The following is a 19,429-nucleotide window of genomic DNA, read 5'->3' as shown; positions in this document are numbered from 1 at the left end:
TGCAATTAAATGATTGGATTTATAGCAGAGTAGGCATTAAAGAAGAAAAGATGAGTGAATTTGAAGATAGGGCAATAGAAACCCTGCAAAACAAAACAAACAGCAACTGTGGGACAACCTCTGGAAGAGTGACATATGTATAATTGAAGTCTTGGAGGGAGGGGTGAAATACTTGAAGAATACTTTAAAAATAATGGCAGAAAACTGGTGGTGGGGCTGGGTTTGTGGCTCAGAGGTAGAGCGCTTGCCTAGCATGCATGAGGCACTGGGTTTGATACTCAGCACTACATAAAAATAAAATAAAGGTATGTGTTCACCTACAACTAAAAATATACATTAAAAAAATAAAGCTGGTGGTGTAAGTGGTACAGCACTTGACTACCATATGTGAGGTCCAGAGTTCTGTCTCCCAGCATTGGGGAAAAAAAAATGGGAAGTGGGATTATGAAAACGAAAAAAAAAAAAAATTACCACCAGCACACTGTACTTTATTACAAAAAAATGTTTAACCAGGTCCTTCAGACAGAAGGAAAATGATGTCAGGTGAAATGTGGGTCTATACTAAGAAATGAAAAGCATTGGAATAGGTTAGTTTGTTTGTTTTCATCCTGGGGATTGAACTCAGGAGCACTCGATCACTGAGCCACATCCCCAGCCCTATTTTGCATTTTATTTAGAGACAGGGTCTCACTGAGTTGCTTAACGCCTCGCTTTTTTTTTTTTTTTTTTTGCTGAGGCTGGCTTTGAACTCAAGATCCTCCTCCTTCAGCCTTGTGAGCTGCTGGGATTATAGGTATGCGCCACTGCGCCTGGTACTTATATTTTTCTCTTAACTAAATATTTTTTAAAAATAATTATATTCTGAATGAAGTACTGATACATCTATAACATGGATGATTTCAAAAATATTAAGTAAAAAAAGCTATTTGCAAAAGACCATGTATTATATTATCCCATTTATATGATTAGCCAGAATAGGCAAATCTTTGGAGACAGGAAATAGATTAGTGGTATCCCTAAGATTTGTGGTGACATAGGCGATGGAATGGGGAGTAATGATCACTGATGGGTACAAGATTTCTTCTGCTCATGATGTAAATATTCTAGTTAGAGTGTGATGATGGTTGCAAAATTTAAAAATGTACTAAAGCCATTGAATTATTGAACTACTAATTATATTGAATTATGTAGTTTAAAAAGCTAACATAACAACAAAGGTGATGAAAGGAGATGATAAAAAAATACTCGGTTAGGGCTGGAGTGGTAGCTCTGTAATAGAGTGCTTGCCTAGCATGTGTGAGGCAATGAGTTCAATTCTCAGCACCACATATTAAAAAATAACAGTAAAGGACAAAAATTTAAAAAAAATTGGTTAATCCAAAAGAAGGCAGAAAAGATTGATAAAGTAGTCCTACTCCATGCTCTCTACAGGAAATTCGCTTTTTTACATCCAGCCATAGGATAGGATAAAATAAAAAGTATGCTAAAACTGGGGGTGTAGCTCAGTGGTAGCTTAGCATGTTCAAAGCCCTGGGTTTGATATTAGCATCATAAACTTGGCCTGACTCTGTATCATACAAACTAGATTCTAGAGCTCAAAAAATATTGTCAGATTAAGAAAATTATTTCGTGATAGATCATTTAGATAATATAGCAGCTAAACATGTACTGCTAACAGTTTCAAAAAACATGACATAAAAATTGAAAGGATTTCAAGAAGAAATTGACAAATCCAGTTATAACTTGAGATTTTAATACACTTCTTTCAGTAATTGATAGAACAACTAGATAGAAAATTGGTAAGGATTTAGAATATTTGAACATTACAACGAACTTGACCTAATGGATATTTATAGAACATTCCATGCAATAACAGAATCCATAATTCTTTTAAGTGTACATGGAACATACACCAAGATAAATCATATTTGAGGAAATTTTTTAAAAAACATCTCAATAAATGTAGAAGGATTTAAACAATATAAAGTGTGAACACATGTAATTTAATTAGAAATTAGTAACAGGAAACCCTCTGAATATATTTGGAAAGTAGATAAAACACTTCCAAATAAAGAAAGGATATTTAGAAAACATACTGAATGAAAATGAAAATTAAAAAAACATCCATATTTGTAAAATATCTAAAGCTGGTCTGTTGTTATGGCTCAGTGGTAAAGTGCTTCCCTAGTATGTGTGAGGCACTGGGTTTCATCCTTAGCACTACATAAAAAATAAATGAATAAAATAAAGGTATTGTGTCATCTACAACTGAAAATAATTTTAAAATAAGATATCTCTAAAGCCCTACTTGGAGGAAGTTTTACAGTATTGGAAAAGAAAGAAATTTCAATTCAAATCAATGACTTTAGCTAAGCCATCTTTTTTTTTTTTTTTTTTTTTTTTTGATACTGGGGATTGAACTCAGGGGCACTTGACCCCTGACCTATACCCCCAGCCCTATTTAGAGATAGGGTCTCACTGAGTTGCTTAGTGCCTCACTTTGGCTGATGCTGGCTTTGAACTTGCAGTCCTCCTGACTTAGCCTCCCGAGCTGCGCCCAACCCACTGCACCTGGCCAGCTAAGCCATCTTCATAAACTAGAAGGGAATAGCAAATGTAATCCAAATCCAAAATAAGTGGAAGAAAGGAAATGATAAGAGTCAAAGCAGAAATCAGTGAAATGAAAGAAAAAGTAGTAAAATTATGAAACTAAAAACTGATTAATTTATAATACCAATAAAATGAATAAGTTTCTAGCCAGACTAGTGGGGAGGAAGAGAGAAGATAAAAATTACCAAATTGAGAGAGAATGAAAGAAGTAGATCCCATCTCTGCAGATTTTATGGATATTAAAAAGTGAAGGTATAGTTACGTACAGTTTCACATGCTTATAATCCCAGCTACTGGGGAGGCTGAGGTAGGAGGATCCCAAAGTTTGAGGCCAACTTGGGCAACTTAGTAAGAAGTACTGTGGCAGAAATGTGACAAAAGCTGTGATAGATCTGTACTCTGTAAACTGTGACGCTGTAAAACATTTCTGAGAGAAATTCAAAAAGTCCTGACTAATGGAGAGATTCGATGTTGTCATGGATGAGAAAACTCAAAGTGTTAAGAAATCAATTCTTTCTAAATTGTTCTATAGATTCAGACAGTTTCAATCAAAATCCCAGCAGGCTTCTTATAGAAATTTAACAAGATTATTCTAAAATTCATATGGAAATGAGGCAGACCTGAAATATCCAAGTAGTTTTGAATTAGAAGAAGAAAAAGAGGAGGAGAAGAACAAAGACAGGATGATGAATTGAACTTACACTGTGTACTTAAATTGCTTATTAAAAATGACAGAAATTGAGGCAGACTGGTGTTGGCATAAAGGTGTGGATAAGCAGGTCATTGTAACAGAGCAGGACATTCAGAAATAGACCTACAGCTGCAGATTCAGGCAGAGGAATTTGGGGAGGGAGAAAGGAAACTGATGTGTTTGAATTTACAGAGAATGTAATTGATAGGTGTGAGGTGTAAATGTTACATAAAGTACAAGAGTAGAATCATTCCAAAACTGGCTAGTTTTAAAATACAGCAGTTGTTAAGTAAGAAGGAGGGATTAAGTTTGTGCTATAAAGAAGTGGTCTCCAAACTGTTTGTCAGGTCCCCACATGTTTACAACAGTATAGGTTACTTTACCTCATTTACTGATTTCTGCTCAGACAGTATTTTAAGGGAATTATCTTTCCTTGAATAACTTTATTCCTAATCTGTTTTAGGAAAAATGTCAACATATGATTATAAGTGCCTTTATTAACCTTGTTTAAATACTTTTTTTCTTTTTTCTGAATGCCTTGTAGGAAGTAAAAAGAAAGAAAAAGAACGGCCAGAGATTTCGCCTCCATCTGATTTTGAGCACACCATCCATGTTGGCTTTGATGCTGTTACTGGAGAATTTACTGTAAGTTTTACCTCGTTAGACTTTGTTTATTATAATACTAGAACATCACTCAAACTTTTTCCTGTGGTATTAACTTTGAAGTTAACTTTTCTGCCCACAAGTTAATTATTAGTTCTTATTGCTTTTTCTTCTAAGTGTTAGCAGTAGTGTGTGTTTTTTCCCCTAGGGGAGCTGAGCCTATTAGTTATAATTATGCAGAATAAATATAGGAAAAGTAGACCTTTAGAAAACTAGACCAGTTAGAATTTACTCAAATCTAAAAGTATGTGTATTGGTTTGTTTTATGTATTTTGATATTTATCTTTGAAAATTAATTTTATTAGAGCAATTCAAACCACAACTCATTTCTGAATCTCTTTTTGTTAGGGCATGCCAGAGCAGTGGGCCCGATTGTTACAGACCTCCAATATCACCAAATTAGAGCAAAAGAAGAATCCTCAAGCTGTGCTGGATGTCTTAAAGTTCTATGACTCCAACACAGTAAAGCAGAAATATCTCAGTTTTACTCCTCCTGGTAAGACATCAGACGGTGGTAAAAGACTGAATCACATGGAAAATTGTAAAGCACTGCTAGATAAAAAGATTATTTCTGGAAAAATAAAAGGCTAAGCTGTATTTCTTGACCCTGCTTTCTTCTGTATTGAATCTTCTTTTTGTTAACTATCCAGTGGCTCTTGAACATCATCTGGAGTCTGAGGATTACATTACTCTCATAGTTTGTTAGAAATGGAACTGGATGTTTTAAATTTTTTCCAGATTTTTTTATACATTATAATTAAATGTGATAGTGTTATTTGTTGTTACATATACTTGGGGTTTTTTCCTCCTCACTGCTTTAAATGATTTTCAGTTTAGAAGGAAAAGATGTAGATTTATAGACATCTTTATGCTAGAGATATGTTTATTGTCAGTGGCATGGAAGGAAGTTTTGCTATATAAATGCACAGACCTTGAAGTAAAAAATGGTTTTCTACTCAAAAATTGAAATAAATAAAAAATGTAAATACATAAAAATAAACATTATAACTAAAAGGTTTATACCTCAGAATTAGGATATCAGTGGTAAGAATTAGAATATACTGGATTTTTAAAAATAGTTTGTTTAAATCAGCATCAGAATCAAGTCCACGTGGTGCAGTTGGTTGAGCGATCCCTAGAATGTCTTTTGGGATTTAGTTAGACTCCCCTTCCCCACGCTGGTTCTCCTGCTTTCTCTTCCTTGCATTGTACTTTAGAAGATGCAAATCATTTGTCCTGTTTCTCTCAGTGTAGATTTTGCCATTTACACCCCCCAGGATATTATTTTTATTTAATATGTTTCTCTGTCTCTAAAGTCATATATCTAGTTATATGTTTCTCTGTCTCTAAAGTCATATATCTAGTTTTTAAAAATAATGTAATTATGTAAAAATCATATGTGGTTTGAGTTAACTGTATTTAATATGTCTATATCATCACAGAGATAAAGGCTATGTTCAAAAAAGAAGTAGACTTCTTTGCAAGTAATATTAATCTTGATCTTTTTTACTTTAATCTAGTATATCCTTACTAAAAGTTTAGACTTTAGACCTAGAACTTTTGTGTTAAACAGTAAGTTGCATTTTTAAAAAGAAACAAAACTTACATCAAAAATACTGCTTTTGGGCTGGGGATGTGGCTCAAGCGGTAGCGCGCTCGCCTGGCATGCGTGTGGCCCGGGTTCGATCCTCAGCACCACATACAAACACAAAGACGTTGTGTCTGCCGAAAAACTAAAAAAACAAATAAATATTAAAAAAAAAAAAAATACTGCTTTTCACAGTTGCCATGTTTGAATGATGGTTTTATATCCCTTGTTCCTTGGTATGCAATTCTTTGGAGAAAGTATCTTAAACAAGAAATGTTTTATTTTATTTTTTTTAGTTGTCGATAGCCTTTTGTTTTATTTATGTGGTGCTGAGAATTGAACTCAGTGACGTACACACACCAGGCGAACACTCTACCACTGAGCCATAGCCTCAGCTTCAGCCCCTAAATGTTTTATTTTTAAAATGGATTGATAATCTTAGTTTTCCTTATATTTTAATAACTATTTAAAAAGTATAATTTGCTTACAATAAAATTCACCCATTTTAAGTATCAATTCATGTTTTTTTAAAAAGTATTTTTGAGGTTTCATTAAGATTTGAGTTATTAGCTGAGTTCTGTAAAAATTATTATTTATATTACTGTTATTGTCATTTTTCTCAGGAGATAATTCAACTTAAAATGAAATCAGGTTAAGAAATTTCACTTGCTCCTCTTTTATATTATTTTTCTTTTTGTCATATAAAAGTTTTCTTTCTTGAATTGCTAACATACTTTTCTTTTTCATATTCAGAGAAGGATGGCTTCCCTTCTGGAACACCAGCAGTAAGTTCATGATTTCTTATTGTTCTTATTCTAATTTAGGTTACCAAAACCAAATTTTTATTTTGCTTTTTAAAATAAATTCAGCCATCAGAGGTAAATAACTACTATGTTTGTAAATAGTACTCAAGAATATTTATCATATGTTTATTTCATATACTTATTTTTCCATATTTCATAAAATCACCTTTACTCTTTAATTGATTATACTGGAAGTAGTAAGGTTTAAAAATTTTAAAATTAGCTATTGAAAAAACAACTTCTTAAAGTATGTTTAAAAAAAGAGAGATGGTCACATTTTAACCTTTTTATTTTACTGGCTTGTCTTCCTTTGCTCCTGTCATGAACACAGCTTAACACCAAGGGGTCAGAAACATCAGCAGTAGTAACAGAGGAAGATGATGATGATGAAGAGGCTGCGCCTCCTGTCATTGCCCCACGACCAGATCATACGAAATCAGTGAGTGATTGGCTAATGACCTGGTGTGTGCATCTGTGTATATATGTGTTTCTAAAAACAGCTATTTGCATTTGACTTTCAGTGATTATTTCAAAAAGCCTTCAAGTTTAAAATATTTTAGTATGAGAAAATTAATTTAAGATTGAATTAAGAGTTTTACTTAAAGAGTACTCATCAAAAACTACTTTTTTGAAAAATAAAAATCCAATGGCTGCTTTAAAATTAGAATATTTAATTCACTGGGTTTTATTGTTTTTTAGAGAGAGAGAATTTTTTTAATATTTTTCAGTTTTTCGGTGGACACAACATCTTTTATTTTATTTTTATATGGTGCTAAGGATCAAACCCAGCACCCTGCGCATGCCAGGCAAGCACGTTACCGCGTGAGCCACATCCCCAGCCCCTTCACTGGGTTTTTAAATTAATTATTGTTTAATCTTCATTTATTTTTTTATTTTTATGTGGTGCTGATGATTGAACCCAATGTCTCACTCATGTGAGGCAGGTGCTCTACCACTGAGCCCCCCAGCCCCAGCCCCTGGGTTTTTTCTTTCCATGTTTTGCCCTCTTTCCCAGAGAGGTCATCTATTTATCTGTTTTTTTCTCTGTTTCATAATGTGGGTAACTCTTCTATCTAAAACTTAGATCTTTCCTCTTCCTCAGATTATGTACTTTATTTCTCATTTTGACATTTCTCTCAAAGCTTTGATGGCATTCTAAAGACAGTTGAGAGTAAAATTCCTCCCCTGCTGAGGGAGAATTTCAGCAGTAATGAGCTCAGATGGAGCCAGGGAAAGAACTACTAAGGGGGCTAGACTGTGATGTGGTGGTTCAGAGAACTGCCATTGGATCCCATCTCATGACAGATGGCTGAGTTTTCAATAATCCTTACAACTGGCTCTTTGAAGTGAAAGGGAGGGTAGGTATTATATTTATGTAAAATGTTTTATAGAAATTAGTAATAGTTATTTCAACAACAAAGTTTTAGTCTTTTGCATTTTATTCATCTTTTTTAATAAAAACATTTTTAAACTGAGCTGCTTTTTACTATGTTGTTATACTACTTTATTTTTTTTAACTTTAAAAAATATTTTTAGTTGTAGATGCCTTTATTTTATTTATTTATTTTTATGTGGTGCTGAAGATCAAACACAGTACCTCACAAGTGCTAGGCAAGCACTCACTGTACCACTGAGCTACACCCCCAGCCCATATTAGTATTTTAGGTCTAGGTACACATAAATTTTATTCATGGACCTACTATTTTGCTAGTTATAGTTTTTGGTGTTGTGGATTGAACTCAGGGGCATCTGACCACTGAGTCACATTCCCAGCCCCTTTTTTAACTTTTTATTTTGAGACAGGGTCTCACTAAATTGCTTAGTGCCTCACTGAGTTGCTGAGGCTAACTTTGAACTTGGAATCCTCCTGTCTCAGCCTCGTAAGTCCTTAGTATTACAGGCATGTGCCACTGTGCCTGGCTGCTAGATATACTTTTAAATAAATTTATTCTATGGCAAAGAAAAATGTTTCACACTTTTTTTCAATACATGTTTTTTTGTAGTCTGAAAATATTGCATTCTTTAGAACAAAAAGAGATAACAGTTTTGGGTAAAAAATTAGTGTTCCAGTAAGAATATCTGAAAATATTTTTTTCTCAAATCTCAGTAATGAACTATATCTCTGCAGATTTATACACGGTCTGTAATTGACCCCATTCCTGCACCTGTTGGTGATTCCAATGTCGACAGTGGTGCCAAATCTTCAGACAAACAGAAAAAGAAGACAAAGATGACAGATGAAGAGATTATGGAGAAATTAAGTATGTTACCTACATTTTACATTATTTTATAAAAACAAGTATTTTTTAGTTGTAGATGGACAGTAACTTCATTTTATTTATTTTTTTGTAGTGCTGAGGATTGAACCCAGTGCTTCATACATTCTAGGCAAGTGCTCTACCATTGAACCACAACCCCCACCTTACGTTATTATGTAATTAATTTATTAATTTTCTTCAAATATATGACCCAAGTCTGGGGATATAGCTCAGTAGTAGAGCACTAGCCTATTGTAAGTAAGGTCCTGGATTCTATCCCTATCACTGCAAAAAAGAAAAAAAAAAAAAGACCCAGTTGGATTGTAATATATGCTTATTATTTTGCCTCAAGGCAGAAAGAAAAATTGTTTTCTTACAGAAATAGATGCTTCAATTAAAATGTAGTGAGCTGGGCATGGTGGCACATGACTATAATCCTAGCAGGAGATTGCAGAGGATTTCAAGTTCAAGACCAGTCTGAGTAACTTAGTGAGACCCTGTCTCAAAATAAAATATAAAAAGTGCCCTGGGATTCAACCCTCAGTACTTCCCTACCGCCCCCCCCCCCAAATGTGAAGGCAAAGTAATATTCAGTTTGTTTGTTGAAACATATTATGTATTGATAGTGAAGTCAGTCCCTTTGAGAGCAGTACTTCTTTTCTGTGGGCCAAATCTGAAGGATATGAACATGGACATAGTTGCAAACTTTATCAAAAGAGGTTGTATATATTTGTCCAAACCTATAGCTTTTCAAAATAGAACGTGTAGTCATAAAATATATTCAAGGGAAAAACACTTTTCCCTTTTAATTTTAATAACTATCAGTGGCTTGAATCAAGCATTACAAATAATGTAACAGTTCCAGGAAGGGGATTACAAGGCTCCAGTAACTATAGTTAGAAAGAACATGTGACATAGAAGGATCAAGGAAAAATACTGTAAAGACAGGTTGTTATAATCACATGTTCTACATTAATTTGTTCTTGATTCCTTAGTACTTTCCAATATAAAACTGCTTTGACTGTGGTATCCTATAGATATTTATGTATATAATAGACCTTATCTTAGGAGGGCTGCTGCTTTAAAAAAATGAACTAGAATAATAGTTGTGGCTATTCATTTGTGACCTTTAGTTATCACATCCCCCTATCTTTTTGCCCTTAGCTTCTTGGCTTGAACTTAAGTGGCTGACTTGAAATTGAGTACCTATATAAGATTATGTATGTGAGTTTCCTGATATGTCCCTGTCTTCTTTTATCTTAACTAAGTGAAAATTTAATGTGATTTTCTTATGTTTTGACTTACTGGTCATAGAATTTAAGTTTTGATCTTTTCTTAATTATGACTTTGAACATTCCTAAAATACATACATAATTAGTTCATATTAGTAGTAGGTGATTTCCTAAATATATTAAAAGAAGAGATACTGAAATAGTCAGAAAAGCCATTTAGGGTTATTTCATTTGGATATCATTCATTTATTATTACTGATAGTAAGTAGTTTCATAACTTATCACTGTGTGTAATATATGCAGTGTGGTAGAAAAGTAGAGTGACCAATTTTCCAGGAATTACCAAGTTTTTGTTCCTGGGGGTTGAAACCAGCAGTGCTTTACCACCGAGCTACACCCCAACCTTTTTATTTTTTGTTTTGAGACAGGGTCTCACTGATCTCGAGTTTATGATTCTTTTGCCTCAGCTGAAATTGCCATTTGGAAAGCTGTACATCCTGAGAATCCCCTTAAATCTCAGGCAGACTAGAACAATTGGTTGTTCTGGAATGTCATGATTTTTGAGAAAGTGATTAGTTAGGAGTCCTAACCTAATGGAGAGTATGTGTCTTCTTGTTTCGGATACCTTTTTGCTTTTTTTACTAAGTTTCTTCAGTGTTTTGTTTGAAAAAAATTATTTTTGAAATTTGATGTGTTTGAAAACCAGTGTTTTAAAATCAGAGTTTATTAAAAGAAATAATTATACCAAAATTAATTTGTGTTTAAAATGTTCAACTGAGCTTTCAATGTTGTTTTTGTTTAAAATAGGAACTATTGTGAGCATAGGTGATCCTAAGAAAAAATATACAAGATATGAAAAAATTGGACAGGGGTAAGTGTTTATGATTGTATTGTCATAATATTCACTATTTACTGGGTATTCAGCATGAGCTCTCTTTTCCCCCTGACATGGAGTGTTTACTGTATTCTATGAGTGGTACCCTAGGGGATTTGTGTAAATACGTAATGTAATTGTTAAAAAAAACCCCTACATGTCAGCAATGACTTTACATCATTGTTTCTTATTAAATGTTATTTCTCATAGATGGTAAGGGATTATTAGATGGAAAAGTTTCCCATAACATATTTAAAAGACAATTTTATTGCAGGATTATAGGCCATAAAAACATTCATTTGGGGCTGGGTATGTAGTTCCATGTAGAGTGCTTGTCTAGGATACATGAGGTCCTGGGTTTGATTTCTGGCAATGCAAAAACAAAAGCAAAGCAAAGCAAAAATCTGGCAGGGGCATGGTGGTGCACACCTATAATCTGGGCATGGTGGTGCACATCTATAATCTCAGCAACTCAGAAGGCAGAGTTAGGAGGATTTCAAGTTTTTAGCCAGTTTCAGCAATTTAGTTAGATCCTAAGATAAAAAGAACTGGGGAGTAAGCTCAGTGGTAAGGCACCCCTGGGTTCAATCCCCAGTACTAAAATTAAAAAATAAAATTAAAAATAAATAAATGAATGAATGAATGTTTTTGAATCATATCATATTGAGTATTGATCTTTGAGTCTGCCAGTCAGATTTTGTTTAGTAATTTGTTTTAAACTATACTAATTAAGCTCTTTCCTCTATTGCTTGAAAGCAAATGAACATCTTGAATTTTTTTTTTTCCCCCCGGTGGACACAACATCTTTATTTTTTTATTTTTATGTGATGCTGAGGATTGAACCCAGTGCCCCGCGCATGCCAGGCGAGCACTTTACCGCTTGAACCACGTCCCCAGCCCCAACATCTTGGATTTTTTAATGTTACTAATCTCTACAAAATGTTCTGTGGATTTAGAAATAATTAGTGGGATTTAGAATGAGAATTTTTGGAAACTTCCTTTTGAATTTCTTTTTAACAACTAAATTCAATTCAGCACTGATTTTAATAATAAAAAATTGAAAATCACCTTAATTTTTTGAACATATAGATGTTATATATTGAATAATTAGTAATGAATAAGACTAATAGCTATGTATATGGATAGGTATCACAAATCCAGTTGAATATATTTGTTTGTTTGTTTATTCATTTATTTATGGTTCTGGGGATTGAGCCCAGAGGCGCTTTACTACTGAGCTACATCCCTAGCCCTTTTACAGGTGTGTGCCACCACACCCAGCCAGGTGAATTTTTAAAAAGCAAATTGCAGAGAGATACATAAACTGAAACTTCGTAGTATACAAAAATGCATGGAAATGATGCTCATCTAATACAGGATAAACAAAAAGGACAGGTTACCATTGGGTGGAGGGAGAATGCTGAAGGAAAAGGCTTACTGAGAATTTTCAAGTTTGTTTGCAGTTCTTTGTTTCTTAAGCAGGGAATTGTATTCATGAGTATTTGTTATTTTTTTATTTCTTTTTTTCCCTATATTTTTGTAGGCCTGAAATATTTCAAAGTAAAAGTTTTGTCCAGAAAGATGGCCTCCTCTTTTCCTTTATTTTTTTTCTTTTGGTTCTTAAGATATTGAATCTTAAGTGTTCTTTCATCCTTTTTCAATTGTAAGAAGGGTAAAAAATTTTAGTCTTTGGATATTATAAATGGTAGTGATTCAGAAACCTTAATTCTAATTGTGTCTTTTCTCCCCTAGGGCTTCTGGTACAGTTTTTACTGCTACTGATGTGGCTCTGGGACAGGAGGTAGCAACTTTTTCATACTTCTAGATGTTATATTAGCTTTTTATGTAGGAGAAATACTAGATAAAGCTAAGCATAATCAGTAGGAATATATTTTTAAGTTAGATAAGAATCTATGTCATTTTATAGCCATTCTCACATTAAGGGGAACAGAGAAGGAATTATGTCATGAATAAGCAAATATTTAAAAAAAATATTTTCCCAGGTTGGAGTGAAAAGAGGGTTAATTCCTGGCACTGTATTGACCTTAGGTTGGTTAATCAACTTCAGGATAAATCTGAACATATTTAGGATCCATATAGTGTATAACGCTGCATAGGCAGTGTGCAAGTGAAAATACTACTTGTTTGTCAGTTAAATCTTACTATGTAATATTGTGTGTTACTATAAATAATTAACTGGTTGGTGTTTGTTATTTTCTAAGATAATTAGGGAAACCATTGATTTTTTTTTTTTTCCCCAATTCTATTTCCCTTATAGGTTGCTATCAAACAGATTAATTTACAGAAACAGCCAAAGAAGGAACTGATCATTAATGAGATTTTGGTGATGAAAGAATTAAAGAATCCCAACATAGTTAACTTCTTAGACAGGTAAATATGTTTGAGGTTCTTTTAAATATGGGAATAAAAATATGGAAATTTGTAGTCTCATGGTTTGATGGAGGCTATCCACTTTGAAGTGTCAGTATACCGAGAAATAAACTTAAGAGAGAAAGAGGAGAGGTGAAAATAGCATATTCCAATTTAGAAGGTCCTTTTGCTACAAGGATATTACTTGGTGAGAGAGAGAAGGCAGCTAAATGAAGGACTTTGCTGATGGTGTGTATATTCGTGCAAATGATGAGAAGCTGAAACATTAAGGAATGGTCAACTGGGATTCATGTCTTAACCCACAGAGGTGACTGGCACACAATTCTTAAACTTTTAGATCAGTTTTTATTTCAAATGCTGTTCTTTGTGGGCAAATTGTATGTTTATGAAAAGTGCATGTAATTCAGATATTGATGTGTTTTTTTTAAAACATTTTTTTAGTTGTAGATGAACATGATGTCTTTGTTTTACTTTTTTTTTTAATGTGGTGCTGAGGATCGAACCCAGTACCTCAGGCACGCAAGGCAAGTGCTCAACCACTGAGCTACAACCCCAGCCCCAGACATTGATGTTAAAAAAACAAAACAAAAAAACAAAACAGAATGGAAAATTAGGTATATTCAATTTTTTAAAAAGTGATTCACTTATATGAATGAAAGACAACTAGTAAAAATATGATACTAGTGTCATATTAGAATTACAGGTGATTTTCTTCCATATGCAAATTTGTTGAGGATGGAGAAATGATAATATATTTTGAGACTTTAGCCTTAATTATGGGGTCTGTGTTCGTGAAAATAAACTTTTCAGGTACATTTCTCTGCTTTTTAAAATAGTATTTCAAGTCATCATATAATGCTGGTTAAGATAAGCCATAGGCTTTGAAATCATTAGAACTTGACTTTAGATGCTAACTCTGTCACTTACTGTCTGAGTTACATAACCTCTCCAAGCCTTTGTCCCTGTGTCTGCAAAACAAGATCAATAATCCTTACGTTAGGGTTATTTTGGTTATGTATACACCTAGACTACTATTATGGGCAAACTATGACTTAAAAATCATAATGACCCTCAGTTATTTTTTTGTGCTCTTACATAGTAACTTTTCAGTTTTCTTCTTAGCTCTCAAACTATCAGCTCTTTAGTTTTATTATTATGGTGCTTAACACTTGAAATCTTGAACCTAGAGTGTAATATGCTTAGAAAAATAAAAATACATGTTTTATGCGTTCTGTTTTTAGTTACCTGGTAGGAGATGAATTGTTTGTAGTAATGGAGTACCTTGCTGGTGGGTCACTTACTGATGTTGTAACAGAAACCTGCATGGATGAGGCACAGATTGCTGCTGTGTGTAGAGAGGTGAGTTTGCTTTCTTTGGGATAAAGAAGGGTGATGTGTAGTCAGCAAGAGATAAATTAAAGGAAAGTTTTTCTGCACAGGGAATTTTGATTGTACACATTCTCTGCAAGTTATCCCATACTGTTTCATCTCAAATGAGAGTTTCAGCCCTTCAGGTGTAAGTTACCTTGGGAATGAAATTTAGGCCCTTTTTAATTTTGGGGATGTACTGATGATTGAACTCAGGGGCCCTTTATCACTGAGCTACATCCCCTTTTTATTTTTTTATATTGAGACAGTCTCGAAACTTGCCTAGGCTGGCCTCAAATCTGTGGTCCTTCTACCTCCATTTCTGGTGTAGCTGGGGTTACACACATGCCTGGTTAAGGTCTTTGAAGAACTAGGTTAATCTTCAAATCTCTTTATAGTCATCACAATAGTTTATCATCCAGACAGGGTAGGTGCTATTAAAAACATGCCACTCAGGTGTGGTGGTGCATGCCTATAATCCCCCAGTGACTCAGGAGGCAGAGACAGGAGGATCATAAGTACAAAGTCAGGCTCAGCAACTTAGCAAGTTCTAAGCAACTTAGTGAGACCCTGTCTCAAAATAAGAAATAAAAAGGGCTAGGTTTGTAGCCTAGTAATAAAGTACCTCTGGGTTAAAGTAAAGTAGTAAAGTGCCCTGGTATCCCTCCTTGTGCTCCCCACCCCCCAAATTGGGAACTAGAACTATCACAGACCAAACAAGATAATGTGATTACCTTTAATATCACTAAGTCTGCTTCTAGCTTTATTGAGCTCACTGAAGGTGAAGAAATTGGTTGTTCTTCATATTTATTAATGAATTTATAAATGTACTATTTGCTTAAGCTAGTAGAATTTTCCAAATTGCAAAAGCAAGTGTTTCATCTGTCGCTTTTTTTTAATAGGGAAGACTTAGGTTAATGGTTTTCATTGTCATTGAAACTGATAGTACTTTGTCCTGATGTCACAGAGATCATTGTCATAAATGACAAAATAATAAAAGTTTATGAGGGACTATTGTGTAATACATAGAGAATTATTTTTATTAAGGTAATATTCTTTGAAAATTTAATTCTGAATTGTGTCCCACCTGAGTGGTTAAAGGAAATAAGAACTCTTTCATAGTTCTGAACATAGTTATATCCCTTAACAGAGTATCACTTAAAAACTAATAAAAATTTAATAAGAATTTATTTATACTTAATTTGTTTCTCACAATTTTTTTCATAGTTGATAATTTTAGGAGTTTTTCTAACTTCATTCACTTGGGTGTTCTTTTATGTATCAAAGCTTTTGAAATGTGACAAGTTAATTTCTACTTATTTGTATGAATATTTTTCTGTGGTTTTATTCTTTTCCAGAATCCAATTAAATGCCTAGTAAAAATAACATGACCATTATTATCTGTTTTTTCTTTGTATAATAGTAGAATATTTTGAATGAGACTTTTAATAGTTACAAATAATGTGCAGACTTTGTTGTTCTACTATGATGGGAATAAGAATAAAAATACACCTAACTTTTCCCAAGTACATAATTTATTGTCTCAGTTTATATTAAAAAACTATGGCGGTGCCATGCATGGTGGCATGTGCCTGTAATCCCAGTGGCTGAGGAGACTGAGGCAGGAGGATTGCGAGTTGAAAGCCAGCCTCAGCAACTTAGTGAGGCACTTAGCAACTCAGCAAGACCCTGTCTCTAAATAAAATTTTAAAAAAAGGGCTGGAGATGTGACTCAGTGGTTGAGTACCCCTAGGTTCAATCCTCAGTACCCAAAAAACCCAAAACAAAACAACAACGAAAAACTATGGGACAAAGAAATACTTAAAAATCTCATTCTTGTGTTAAAGGAAGGGAGGAATTTATCCTAATTTAAAAAAAAAAAAATTTAGTTGTAGATGGACACAAGAACTTTGTTTTATTATTTGTTTTTAATAGTGTTTTTGGTTTATGTGTTTGTTTAGTTTAGTTTTATTTCAGTTTTGGGGATCAGACCTAGGGCCTCGGACACGCTAGGCAAGTGCTCTACCACTGAGCTCTCTACCTCTAGCCATATTCCTTCATTGTTAGTGTCAGACTGTGGATATAGCATGACATAAAATCCACCATAGAAGAAATGATGAAGACATAGTACATTATCTTAATGAACCCCTAAATGCAACCAGACTACCCTCAATCTTACCTGCTTGTCTTAGTGGCTCACATTGATTAGACTTCTGAGTACCTCAGGTTTCAAGTGCAAATAACCACAAGTTTATTCTCTACTCTGGAAATAATTTCTAAAGAACTTATGTTTATTGACCAAGTACTGTGTACTACTAGGGATTTAAACTTGAAAAGGCCTAGAAGTTATATGGACTCATCCATCATTTTATAAAAGAGACCATTGAAGACTAAGTTTTAAAAATCCATGTCAGAGACTGGGGTGGTAGCTCATTAGTAGACTATATATGTAGCATCCACAATGCCCTAGGTTTGATTTTCTGTACTGCAAAAAAAAAAAAAGAAGAAGAAATCAGTAATGGATGACCTACCTGGGCACATGGCAGATGTCTGCAGTATTAGCTGCTCTGGAAGCAGGAGGAATGTTTGAGGCCAACCTGGGCAACAAAGAAAGGCCTTTTCCTTAAAAAAAAAAAAAAAAAAAAAAAGAATCATTGGGAAAAAAAGGACTTAATAAGACATCATTTAATAATGTCTCTAGATATCTAGAGATCAGAATGTTGGAAGGGATCTTCTTACTAATTAAGGTATTTTATTTTCAGAACTTTGCATATGAGAGGATGTTTTTCCTTATAAATGTTAATGTAAATGTATTGCAGGGTGTTTAGCTGGATACTAGACACATAACTACTCTATGTGAACTAGCAAGATAGTCTTTTTGGGACTATTTCATTGATACATGTTTGCTTCTGTTCAGTGTTTACAGGCATTGGAGTTTTTACATGCCAATCAAGTGATCCACAGAGACATCAAAAGTGACAATGTGCTTTTGGGAATGGAAGGATCAGTTAAACTTAGTGAGTAACAAATAAAGAAAAAAACATTCATTCATTATTTTTAATATACTTTTATTCTTTTTTAATTAAAACAAACCTCTTCTGTTAATATTTTAAATAATATATGGGGGAATTTAATGGTAAAGATTACGAACTATGAACGGACTGGGTTTAAATAGCAGATTGGCTACTAATTGCTTAATAATTTTGGGCAAGTTAATCTCTTTGTGTGTCTTTTCTCATTTATTCATCAAGGAAGATAATAGAACCAATCTCAGAATTTTTTGGGAGGTTAAAAATGTAAAGGACTACGAAGCAGTGCCTGAGCCTGTCCTAGTGTTGATGCTGTCTTAGAGATCAATTTGCATTTGTTTCTGCCATCTGTTAGACTGGTTTTTCTCATTGTACTCTTCAGCATTCTCTGAGTTTTGTACAGTATAGCCTAATCTATATAACTATATGACCGTAACCTCAGAGATGACAAATAAAATAACCTACTTTTCTAATTTTCTTCTGTATGAGACACAGTAGAGTCATGAAAAACATCCTAAACTTTTTTTCTCTGTGTTTGTATCTTGGAATTCCTGCCATGCCCTCTGGAGGAATCAAGCAGAGCTATTAAACTGTGTCCTCTAAAGGTTATTCAATTAGGTCATCAAAATATAAGATTCTATCTTTAAATTATCTTAGTGGACAAATTGGAAGTAGATAATCACATACATTTTTGGTGGAGACATATGAAAATGGAATTAGACTTTTTTGGATAGTGTTTTATGGTGACTGTTACTAAGTAGATGAATGATCTTAGGTAAATTAACTAAAAATATATATGCCTTGGTTCCCCTGTTTGAAATGTGAATCATTTTAATAGTAAACATACCTGGGGCTGTGCACAGTGGTGCATGCCTGTAATTCTACTGGCTTGGGAGGTTGAGGCAGGAGAATCGAAAGTTCACAGCCAGCTCAATAAGTTAGCAAGTCCCTAAGCAACTTAGTGAGACCTTGTCTGAAAATAAAAAAATAACAAGCACTTGGGATGTGGCTCAGTGGTTAACCAGCCCTGAGTTCAATCCTTGGTTAAACTCCCCCCACCCAAATTGCACGCAAAAAAGAAAGAAAGAAAGAAAACTGGGTCTGGGATTATAGATCATGGTAAAGCACTTACCTATTATGCACAAAACCCTGGGTTTAATTTCCCCCGTGACTAATTCCCTGGCATCACAAGAAAATAAATAAATTTAAAAATAAATTATTTAAGATGGACGCAGTAGCCTACATCTGTAATCCCAGTGGCTCTGGAGACTGAGGCAGGAGGATTACAAGTTCAAAGCCAGCCTCAGCAACTTAACAACTTAACTTAGGGAGACCCTGTCTCTAAATAAAATTTTTAAAAAGGCTAGGGATGTGGCTCAGTGGTTAAGCCCTGGTCCCCCCCCCCCCCAAAAAAAAAAAAAGTCAATTACTCTGAACCAAATACAAAAAAAAAAAATCTTTATCATGAGAATTAGATATTTTTATAAGGTACTTGGAACAGTACCTGGCTTTTATAAACACTCATTTTCATTATAAATATTATTTTATCTAACTCCTATAGAATTACTAAATATATGCATTACAATTAATAAAAGGATATTCCCTGCAACATTGTAAAGAAAAACTAAAACTATCTTAAGTGTCAAACAGTAAGTGAATGGTAATTTGGTATATTTGTATACTGTAATATATTATGGTTTTTAAAATGAGTCAGATAAATATTCCAGTATGGAAGGATTTCTTACAGAAACAATTAACAAAATATTCTAGTTAAGTAAAAACAAACCAAGCAATTCATAGCTATTATACATTCTTATCCAAATACAAAACAGTCTAAAGTTTACAAACCTGATACCAGTAGTTACATAGTAGTTGAATGGCTTTAACAGTAGAAGGGAAGAAAAGATTATAAATTCTCATCC

At 33.8% G+C, this 19,429-nt stretch overlaps 1 protein-coding gene across 2 annotated transcripts in view; it reads left to right on the top strand.

The window, feature by feature from the left end:
- The window catches only part of Pak2 (p21 (RAC1) activated kinase 2), a 73,185-nt gene that overhangs the window by 43,400 nt on the left and 10,356 nt on the right, over positions 1-19,429 (top strand). The window contains exons 1-11 of one of the 2 annotated variants that reach the window (XM_076868835.1): positions 737-793; positions 3,846-3,946; positions 4,313-4,460; positions 6,306-6,337; positions 6,687-6,794; positions 8,484-8,616; positions 10,653-10,716; positions 12,472-12,520; positions 12,998-13,110; positions 14,352-14,469; positions 17,396-17,495. In XM_076868835.1, the coding sequence (XP_076724950.1) occupies positions 4,316-4,460; positions 6,306-6,337; positions 6,687-6,794; positions 8,484-8,616; positions 10,653-10,716; positions 12,472-12,520; positions 12,998-13,110; positions 14,352-14,469; positions 17,396-17,495 (862 nt within the window). In that variant the 5' untranslated portion in view covers positions 737-793; positions 3,846-3,946; positions 4,313-4,315. Of the gene's footprint in view, positions 1-736; positions 794-3,845; positions 3,947-4,312; positions 4,461-6,305; positions 6,338-6,686; positions 6,795-8,483; positions 8,617-10,652; positions 10,717-12,471; positions 12,521-12,997; positions 13,111-14,351; positions 14,470-17,395; positions 17,496-19,429 lie in introns of those variants that run through there. The other variant, XM_076868834.1, reaches the window with a different exon arrangement.

This window comes from Callospermophilus lateralis, chromosome 10 (assembly GCF_048772815.1).
Source record: "Callospermophilus lateralis isolate mCalLat2 chromosome 10, mCalLat2.hap1, whole genome shotgun sequence".
In the NCBI taxonomy this organism is placed as follows: Eukaryota; Metazoa; Chordata; class Mammalia; order Rodentia; family Sciuridae; genus Callospermophilus; species Callospermophilus lateralis.
This window is presented reverse-complemented; position numbering and strand designations above follow the sequence as displayed.